Genomic DNA, 10,063 nt, shown 5'->3' with positions numbered 1-10,063 from the left:
GTGAGTAGCTTTTAGCTACCTGCAGATAGCATCACTCTGACACTTGAATAGCCTTTTCAGTTTTAAGTCTTTCTTTTCTTTACAGCTATTGTACAGTTATATAATGGTTTTGTATGAGAACTCCACGCAACTATCAGTTTCATTATGCCCTACAACATTTTGACTATAACTTCAGTATTTACCTCAAGGATTTCCTCTGTGCACTGACTTCCTCAGCTTCTCTAACACTACGAGCACTTCATTATGCCTTATTTACCTCCTCATTGACTCTTACCTTCTCAAATAACTGTACAATATAAACTATTTGAGAGTTTTGTACAGCTAGGCTGCAAAGGCAACAAAACTTCCTCAAAGGGAAGAAGTATGTTAGAGATGTTTTTCATAGCTTGGATCTTGCAGAACAGATTCTTGAGTATCCATCTTCTCCTTTCAGATTTACCAATTATATATGAAATTTACCAGTTTACCTTGATACTGTACTAAGCATTACAATCTTTGCTCAAAGTAGACCTTAACAAGTGACCTGTCATACACCTCATCTTGGTACATTATTATGAAAGGTGGGACTTTGACATAAAGTATTTGGATCCAGTCTTCCAGCTTGGAGCATTATAGAAGCTCATCAGAAAGAGGTCTGAATTTTGTTCATTTTCTGCACTTACTCCGTCACACTTTCAATGTACGTATATTTATAAAGTTTTAGGTCAAGATCATCACCTGAAATATTGCATAGAGCTGATGCCCATAGATAAAGGTCCCATAAAACTGTGTTATAATGAAGAGAAGAGGGTTTAAAAGATGAATCCATTTGAACAGGAAACAAAAGATCCCTTTTCAGCAACAAACGTGAACGTCCATTAAACCAGCCTAGAAATGAGGGGCCATCACAAAGAGGCTGAGGTAACCCAGGACAACGTCTCTTCTAGATTGAAAAGGATTCACAAAATCAATTAGCAGTTCATTTTTTAATTAAATGAAGATTTATACAAACAAACAAGAGAACACTTTGTGGAAGTAGAGGCGCATACTGCCACAGAACAGTTTCCTACAGTACAGAAAACAGCCAACAATTCCAACAATTTACTTTCCCAGTCTGCTTTTTGTGCAGTGAAGGCAAAGCCCAGAGTTCAATAAACCCAAACATGAATTATCTGAACTCCTTTTTTTTCTTTTGAAACAGAAGGAGGAAATTACTTGCTGCTAAAGATGTTCAGACTAGTCATTTTGCAAATGGTGCTATGAAGCTGATCAGAAGGGAATGTGTTGTAGCATAATTGCCCTATTTCAAAGCATTATCCTGTAATAACAATCTGCAGAATGGCTGTGCTTCATTGAGGGGGAGAGCGCGCTACATCCAGCATGCACCTCAATATATGCACATTCCAGAGGGAAGCACCTCCTTGTCTGCTAATGCCGTAAGGCAGTCCATTAACCAGCCTGAGCCTTTCAGATCCTAATTTCGGGGCAGAGAGATAGCACTTGCTTCATTGGCTGCAGTTATTTGCTATTTCCAGTTATGATCTTTGTGATTAAGTCAAGCTCTGAGCCCGCAAATCCTTTTCTGAAATAGAGACCAGCTTTTGTTCAACAACATATTAGGAAAACACTTTTTGGCATCAGCCCAAAGGAATGTTTATGTGTTAGCTTTTCAAAAGCTATCTTATTAACACAATAAAGACATCTCTCTAATTTTGTTTTGTTAAAACAGAAGACATGTTACACTGGGCTGCAACTTATGAGAGCTTTAGGTGGAAAATACTTCCCTTCCTCGCTGCTGGAATCCATGCCCTTGAGTATTCATTTGCTTGCAACGGCAGAAAGTTGGTCGCGGATCCTTCCTAGACCTTCTAACATAGTGTCCAGGGTTTCTTTGCTCAGTTCCACAGTCAGTGCAGAAACAACAGGACTATTTCCACATAAAGCAACATCTTCCTGAATCTGAAAGTAGGAACACAGACTTCAGCTATATGAAAAATTCATTCATGTGTTTTTCCAGTGCCACTACAAAAATCAGTGTTTAATAAATAGATTAAGAAAAGTGCTTTAAATTTGGCATCCAGCTCCATCCTGAAGGACCACGGCACATTTTCTAAGCTGCGCACCTCACTAGTGAAGTGTGCTCCCATGGGAAGAGTGCAAGTAAACATATTGCCATGAGTATGGGGAAATTCTGAAGAGACTCATGGAAGGAAACCACATCCATATCAAAAGCAACTTAGCAGATACCACACAGGATACTTAACCCCATCCCACATACAGAAATTAGACTTTTTTCATCCTTCTCTGAAACCCACCCTTCCCATATTTACTGGCTGGGGGGATCCATAACTCTGTTGAATATAAGCAGTAAGTTTAGCTATTGATAGATGTAGCCAGTGAAGGAATTTATTAATAATCAGAAGTCGTTTCCCAACTAACGTAGTCAGCTAAACATGCTGACTTAGAATTAAAAGGCAATGACATCATAATTTATCTTCTTTCTGTAGAGAACAGAAAGAAAGGCACAAATGTGGTGCTTTCTTGCATCCTCATGCAAAGAAAACTCTCCCTTGCAAGAAAAAGAGGGCTTTCATCAGAGGCATCATTTCCAGGCTCTGTGGTATTTCAAAGATCACCTCTGAGAAAATCTGTTAATTGCCCACCGCACAATAGGCAAGCATCAGATGCCTGTCTGAACTGTTTTGCGCTACCACTGGTCAGTCACGTGTTGACTATTTTGATCCTGTATTCTTTATAGTCATTGACATCATTACCTTTAACTGAAGCAGGCAAGTAGGGACTGCCATTCTGCTGATGCTGTCTGAAGACGTCTTGATGTCCACCCTCCAGTCCATGTCAACCAGCCGAGGCAAGGAGACTGAGGGATTAAAAAAAAAAAATGGGTCTGTTAAGCCCAGCAGCACATGATGACACCAGACCCTGGAACCTGTGACTACCACCATACGCATGCTTCTCTACTTCTGGCCCTGGGAAGTGTACAACTTTAGTGCTACTACGTGGTTTCACATCATGTTCACTCTGCAGTAAGCCAGTCTCTGAAGGCCTCCTCACAACACTGGAAGGACAAACAGGGTTCTCCCATCATCATACACAAGGATGGTACAGTGCAAGACAAGCATAGCTAAAGTCACAAAGCAGCTGCGAGAAGGGGAACAGTAAGACATCTTCTCCAACTCTTCATCCCCTGCCTTGCTGGGGGCAACTCATCATGAGTTGCTCCGGGACCTACATGCTCATTGCTCTGTTCTCTAACTAGCAAGAAAGCACACAGGAATGATCTTAAAGTCATTTAAGATGTATAAAATACATCTTAAGAGTATAAAATACGTTATTTCAAGCTCCCCAACGTGTGAACAAAAGCATCCTGCAGGACAGCATATGTATTGGTAAACTGCAATCTTCACATATCCTGACAATTCGTTAAAAATATTGAAGATATCATCCTAATTAGAAATCATTCAATAGTCTGGTGCAATACTGACATCAATAGGTTAGGGCTAGAGACATCATGAGCCTCCCAAGGGAAGGAGGACAGGTCTGACTTAGCCACTGTGACAAGAAATTTGTGTAGCTATCTCTTGCAGAGAGGAGATGCGGATATTGTCTCATGATGGTGTGTACTTAAAGAAGCTCACTGCACATATGAACCCTCAAGAGTCCTTAAGTATCATGCAAATTGGCATAAAAGATGAGATTAAGGTTCTCCCAACAAAACTCTGGCACCAACAGGCCAGCTGCAAGTGCTCTTTGTCAGTTCCTGGGAGCATAATGTTTTTCAACAGAGTCTTTCTGCTGCAAGCAATAAATACAAGGAAAGTGTGAAGAATATACTCAAGTGAAACTGAGGCAGGTGTTTAGATGGGTGGCACGCAGATACCTTTCCCCCTTGTTTGAACACGACAAGATTCCTACTTTCATTAAAAAAAAATTATAATATTTTAACCCAGAAAAAGAAACAGTATTGACATTTTCATCTCAGATTTACAAGCATTTTCTCACAGAAACTACAAACCAAAGGAAAGCATAATTACTTATCCAACCAGATAACAACAGCAAGTGTTAAAAGATGAGGCCTGAACCCTTGACTGCCCAGTGGTAAAATGCAATTTAGCACCAAAATCCAGAAATTTGGAAAATGTCTGTAAGGTAAATTCCTTGTTTAATATATAAATGTAAAGAAAACAAGTTGTCAGGTGCAGTTTAACAGGGCATAAAATCATTCCCACTTTGTTACTGTCACATTTATAAGACTCAGAACCCCTCTTGTACCTTTTTCAACTCCATTTTCAGCTAAGAGCTGAGCTAGAGTTCCTATGTTTGAAAGTGCAGCATTCAGTTTCCTGGGAAAAAAAACTTAAGTTCTCACTAGAAGAAAGTCCACGCTAAGGACAAGGAAACAAAGACAAGCCCTTTCGGTCTGAAACGGGAATTTGCAGCTAAGGGGCTTAACTGCTGTAACTATGTCAGAATAAATGACTCCAGGGTGCCTGAAGAAACATTGTTCCCATTTACGTCAGCTAGGGATTTTCAAAGAAGTTTGAATGAAACCTAGGACCAACCCCATAAAAGATCTGTAGGGAGGTGATCGTTTATTCTCAAACTTAATTTAAAAATCTCAGCTGTGGTGCTTGGTAGGTTTGAGTCTTTGTGAAGTCTTATCAAACCTGGTTGTCAGCAATTATTTGACATCTATTTAAAGGTACCAGAGGGGGATGAAGAGGCAAAGACTAAACCTCTGCTGAGTGCTAAGGGAAGAAGGGTCTCAATAGGCAATTGCAGCCTGTCTGGTTTCCTCCTATCATAAGATGCCTAGTTTCCTCCCCAAGGGTTGATCGCTAGCCTTCCTACTGAGTCCAGATGCTCAAATTGCTTCCTAACAGTGCTTACAGAAATACCTCTTTCTGTCTGGGGAAAGGCTCTCCCTTCTCCTCCTGCTCCCCTGAGCAGAGCTCCAGGGGGCAGTGCAGAACTGGCTGCCTTGCTCTTGCTTTTGGAACGAATTCCAGTTCACACTCTGCCAGGGCCAGCACTTGGCAGCATTTGCAACAACATAAAATGCATCTGTTTAGCCTTGTATGTTAATTTGCAAAGATTGATTGCTAGTTGCTTGGGAGAGGCAGGAAACGTTTTTATGTTAACATAGATCAATCAGTTGGAGTATCTGTTCTTTATAACACTGCCTTGGTCCTTATGTAATATATGTCAGGCACCTCATGAAGACAATACTAAAACAATCCACCATTTCCTAGAAGACAATCTCATTCCAACGGGGTTAAAAATTCATGAATACAATGACATGGAGCACCCAGGAGCTCTGCTCTGACACTCAAGAGCCACAAACCCAGCCTTGCTTCTGGGCTGTGAAGACCTAGCTAGTGTGTCATGTTTGCTCTCATTTCCTCTAATGCTAACGATAAGGGAAAAGCATTATGTGTCTTGATAACACTAGAACATTGTTTAGTGTAAGCAACTGCTGTATTTTCTGTATCAGCATTGCATAGTAGTTTCTTCCCTCTCCCAATTTATACTCCATTAAAACTTTGAGGGATAGTATATTTCCAGGTCCTGCCATACTGTTTAGCTGTTGGATGTTATCTCTTCTGCAGGCAAAGAAAAGACTAAAGAGGATCCTAGCATACCTCGAAGTACTCTGTTATGCATCAGCTCCCATCTGTGAGGCTCTAAGTGCTACAGTTGTAAAGAAAACGAAGTATTGTAGCTGCATGGAACACCTAACTGGGATGTAACTCATTGCCCATGATGCTATTGTTAAAGTTCGCATTCCTTAATTACATCACTGTTTAGAAAGGTGAAGAAAAAGCAGAGTTATGAATACATGCAGTGTACCTCCTGATGAGCAGAAGAGAAAGAATGCACAGAATTGACTAGATGTGCAAGGTAAGGTATTCCCCAACATACACATATCCTTTACAGTGCAAAGTTATTCAATATGTGTGGCGGTGTGCTCTCCCCTTCCCCTGGCTCCTGCTCAAGCCATAACCATCAGTGGGAGTTGTGATGAGTTGCACCTGGACTTTGGGGGATGGATGGCAATTTGGGGTATGACAGCCAAAACGCTATCTGGAGTGGGGACCTAAATATTCTTTTCCCATGCTAGTACAGCTATAGATCAATTATCTTACTCTATAAGTAGTGGACAGCCCAAGAGCCCTTTGAGTTCTCCTGAACAGCAGCGGGCTGCACACCAGGATCTCCCCTTGAGTGGGGACGCTCACTTAAGGTTCTGCTCCTCAAGGTTGAGAGATTCCTTGCCACAACAGATTCTCAGTAAGCGACTAATAGCATGCTACACTTTGAAATCTTAGCTAAGTGATATAAAGGATTCATTAGACATAAACCGTTGACCAAGTCTGGGACTAGCATTGGATCCAGCTGCACCTAGACTCCTCTCTGAGAAGGAGTTTAGAAAGCAAGGGGGTCCTTTCTGAACCTCGTGACTCGAGAGGAGGGTCTCCCTGACAGCTTGTCTGAGCCTGTCCTCTAGGCAGTAAATAATCAAGCATACCTTACCATCGAATCTCATAAAACACCGTCGCATTCACTACTAACCTTGTTAAATCAGTGTTTTATATTAATAAATATTTCACTACTTCTCTCTTACAAGTGAAGTTAATCACTCCGCCCACGACAATACCTACATCAGTAAATTACTTGAATAGGGAGGTCAGAATGGTTAACTTTCAGAAGTCTTGCAAATACTTGCTATAGAGGGCACTCTCCAAGTTTGTAACAGATTGAGCATTAAATGGAATTGCTTGAGGATTGGAAACAATTTAGCACAGCAGCACAGACCTGAATATAAGTTTGTGGCCTCTGCTAAACTCTGTGATGCCACAATCATACAGCTTCACCTAAGGCAAATGGGGGTACCCCTGTGCTACATTATGAAAACATGTTGTGATGCACTAATCTAAACACTAAGCTCCAATGACCTCAGGAAACATTAATTGCATTAAGATGTGAACTACTACTTACTCTGACTTGCTTGTGCTTCATTCCTCCAAGCAGAGCTGTGAAAAAGTAGAGAAGAGAAAAAGAAAGTATCATCAGTGCTTTTGGGGAGAAGACAAAAAGAAAAAAAAAAAAAAAAAGTAGGGAAAGCATTCAGAGTGGCTTATGCCTGACAGAAGGGTCACCAGAGCTGCGGCAGTAAGCAGGGAAGAGACTGCCTATGCCACTGAGTGCCAAGGAAAGGCTGTCACTGGTGGGCAATGGCAGGCAGGTTGGAGACCAACGATTTGTTCTTCTGTAAGTGTGCCTCACTTAAGGCATTTATTAAAGCAATGGGCTACCAAGCAGTGAGATGTACAAGCATACAGAACTGCTATCCTCTGCCACCACCTCACATACGCTGTACCACATACAGTGCCTCTGCACCTAAGCCAAGGCAGTAAGCGGACGGGCACCTAGATGCTACCCAATCTGTTTTTGTAGTGCTGAAATCTAGCCCTCTAAGTTTTATCATCTTCTGTAGTATTTTTTTCACCACACAGGTGAGTTGTTAGGATAAAAGGGGCTTTGCATTACATGAACAAGGCCCACACACATTCCAAAGGTCTTGGGAAAACCCGCTGTACCCATGGCTGTGTTTTGTTTGCCATTACACTCAGATGACATATTTCATTCAACTCTGCTCATCCCAAACTGTGATTATGCCCAAGGCATACACAAAATAGAAACATGACTTTGCATGCTGCCAACTAGCCACATATCAAACCAGATACACAGGCTTTAACTTTCCAGATGAAAGCAAATGGCAGGTGGGTAGCACTCACATATTCTCCAAGATTATCTTAGTCAAAAGGTTTTTCAGATTTTGGTGGAAGTCTTCTGGAAAGAGAGACAGGATATCCTCTGCCCTTGTCAAGCCGTGGTACACGACGTGCCTGGTGAGATTGTGCAAAGCAGATACCAGCTGTAGGAAAGGAAAAGGAGAAAGGGCTCTGCTGAGTTGAAAAGCATTACGAACAGCACAGGATAGGCCTTCAGCAGTGAGGAGAGACACAGCTTCTGCAGTCCAACCAATACTAGGAAGGCCTTGGTCACCCTAGTACTGCGTGACAGCCTTAACAGGCTAGAGGTCTCACTGTCCTCTAGCACGCACGCCTCATCCACTTCCCTATAAGGCCCATCCGGGCTGTGCCTCCGGGGGAGGACGGCTTTTACGGCGCACTTTGGTTCCAGCAGCAGCCGCGGTTCTTCGGAGCCCCATGGCGCCGCGCACCTTCCTGAGGGCCTGGGCCAAGCCCTGCGCTGGCGCCCGCGCCGCTGCTGGCCGCTCCTCCCCCGCCTTCCCCTCCCTGCCCGCACGGCGAGGCCCAGGCGGGAGGTCCCGTCCGCCCGCTCCTTCCTGCGCGCCCCGTTTCCGCGCAGCGGGAGGGGATATTCCCCAAGGCGCTCCGCTCGCTGCCGCGCCGGCGGTTCTCCCTCCCGCCCGGCCCTACCTGCTCCGCTTCCTCGGGGCCAGCGGCGAGGCCGGGGCAGGCGCGCTGCGCCAGCGGGCCGAGGCCGGCGGGCGGGCTGGAGAAGCACTCCTGGCACAGCTGCCGCACGGCGTCCCTCGACGGCGCCTGGCGGGGAGCAAAGCGGGAGGCGCTCAGCCGCGGCCTGGGAGAAGCAGCCGCCGGGCCGGGCGCCCCGTCCCCCAGCGGCTGGACAGCCCGCTCACCTTCAGCAGGCTCTGCAGGGCGGCGAACTCCCCGTCCCCCAGCGCCGCCATCTTGCCGCTGTCAGCTGAGGCGGGCGCCGAGCTCCCCCTGCTGCGCCGACACCATCTTGGCGCTGTCAGCTGAGGCCGGCGGGGGCGGGGCCGGGGCCGCGGGCGGTGCGGCCGGGCGCTGAAGTCCCGCCGTTGTGTGGGGACTCGGCGTTATCGCGCTCTGAAGCCCCAGCCCCGCGCCGAAGGCTTTAGCGGCCCCCGCCCGCGGTGGGGCGTGCGGGGGAGCGTGCGCCGCGCGAGCGGGGCCTGCGGCCGCAGCCCGACAGCGTGGCAGGAGCCCGGTGTCGGTGGGGAGGGAGGAGGGGCGAGGGCGAGCCCTAGACATCTGGCCTCGCCCTCTCCGACCTGCTTGCTTTTTTTACTGTCAGTGCAGGTCTCTACGTTGGATGCAGAATTTAGCTGTAAACGCCCTGTTTTCAGCCAGATGGAACTGAAGGCAAAGGATTTATGATTGCGCTGCTGCAACGATAAGGACTTATCTTAGCGAACTGTGTGTATCTTTCACTTTGTAAAGGATTTAAATAAGTCCTCTTTAGAGAGATAAATAGTCTTCTCTTTGCCTTGTGTAATTCCCGGCACATCTGGTTCCAGGGCATCTGTGATCTCCACTTCTGTCACAGCACCCCCATCCTCATTTCCATTGGCGTTGTTCTGTAAGCAGGATAATAGACGGTAAGAAATGCAAATACATAAATGCTGTTTGCATTGGGCTTCACAAGCTTGGCAGGGAAAAGGGCTTCCTCTTGCAGAGGGACCAATTTCCCTCTCTCATGCTGGGAAGCCTTAAAGGGCAGAAGAATCCAAAGGAGAGGATTTTATTTTCCATCATTTTTCATGAGCAACAGGAAACGAGGCTCTGGGGGAACTATTTTGGGGTATGAGTTTACCATCTGTGGCCTCTTGAAATGAGTTAGTATGACTGATCAGTTTGGAGAGCTGCCATGTGTTTGTACTGCTTTCTCTGGCGTCGTGTCACCAACAAATCTAACCCGGCTCAGGCAGTACGTTAGGTAAAGCTGAGTGCCTGCCATGGGGAGTCGTCTTCATGGTGGAGTCTTCCTGGGAGAGCTGCTGTGCTGCTGCTGAGTTTAAGCGGCAGGACCGAGTGGGCAGTAGGTCTCATGGTTGGCAGTTGCTTACCCAGGCGACTGTACTCTACAGCTGATCAGAACTGATTCTGAACTCTGATCAGAAAAGGAGAATGAGCTACACAGACAACATTGCCTATTCCTTCCTGAGAGGAGGTATCTGAAAGTATTTAGCGGTGGACATTCATCTACTGATGCCACAGCAATCATTTTCCACCTACACGACTACAGCAGC

The 10,063-nt window shown here is 45.5% G+C and overlaps 1 protein-coding gene and 1 long non-coding RNA gene across 4 annotated transcripts in view; one reads left to right on the top strand and one right to left on the bottom strand.

Moving 5' to 3' along the window:
* Window positions 1-946: 946 nt before the first annotated feature.
* Window positions 947-8,922, bottom strand: COMMD9 (COMM domain containing 9). Its single transcript, XM_063332924.1, has 6 exons — window positions 8,690-8,922; window positions 8,466-8,591; window positions 7,797-7,936; window positions 6,997-7,031; window positions 2,754-2,857; window positions 947-1,938 (listed from the first exon to the last, which is right to left on the bottom strand). The coding sequence occupies exons 1-6, from the start codon at window positions 8,738-8,740 to the stop codon at window positions 1,798-1,800; spliced, it is 597 nt and encodes a 198-aa protein (XP_063188994.1). The 5' UTR covers window positions 8,741-8,922; the 3' UTR covers window positions 947-1,797.
* LOC134514742 (uncharacterized) overlaps window positions 8,884-10,063 on the top strand; it is a 24,614-nt gene continuing 23,434 nt past the window's right edge. For 2 of the 3 annotated variants that reach the window (XR_010070786.1, XR_010070783.1), the window contains exon 1: window positions 8,884-9,412. This is a non-coding gene — a long non-coding RNA (uncharacterized LOC134514742). The remainder of the gene's footprint in view (window positions 9,413-10,063) is intronic. The other variant, XR_010070785.1, reaches the window with a different exon arrangement.

Source organism: Chroicocephalus ridibundus, chromosome 4 (genome assembly GCF_963924245.1).
Source record: "Chroicocephalus ridibundus chromosome 4, bChrRid1.1, whole genome shotgun sequence".
NCBI classification, from domain to species: Eukaryota; Metazoa; Chordata; class Aves; order Charadriiformes; family Laridae; genus Chroicocephalus; species Chroicocephalus ridibundus.
Note: the sequence above shows the minus strand (reverse complement) of the source record. Positions and strands in the feature narration are given on the sequence as shown.

What these genes read in the sequence shown, in the direction of transcription:
- COMMD9 (XM_063332924.1), bottom strand. Translation starts at nt 8,740, where the DNA reads ATGGCGGCGCTGGGGGACGGGGAGTTCGCCGCCCTGCAGAGCCTGCTG. An exon ending in CCCTGCAGAGCCTGCTGAAG is followed by an intron (nt 8,592 to 8,689) that starts GTGAGCGGGCTG and finishes GCTCCCCGCCAG; the next exon opens with GCGCCGTCGAGGGACGCCGT. An exon ending in TGAAGCACAAGCAAGTCAGA is followed by an intron (nt 2,858 to 6,996) that starts GTAAGTAGTAGT and finishes TTAATCCCTCAG; the next exon opens with TCTCCTTGCCTCGGCTGGTT.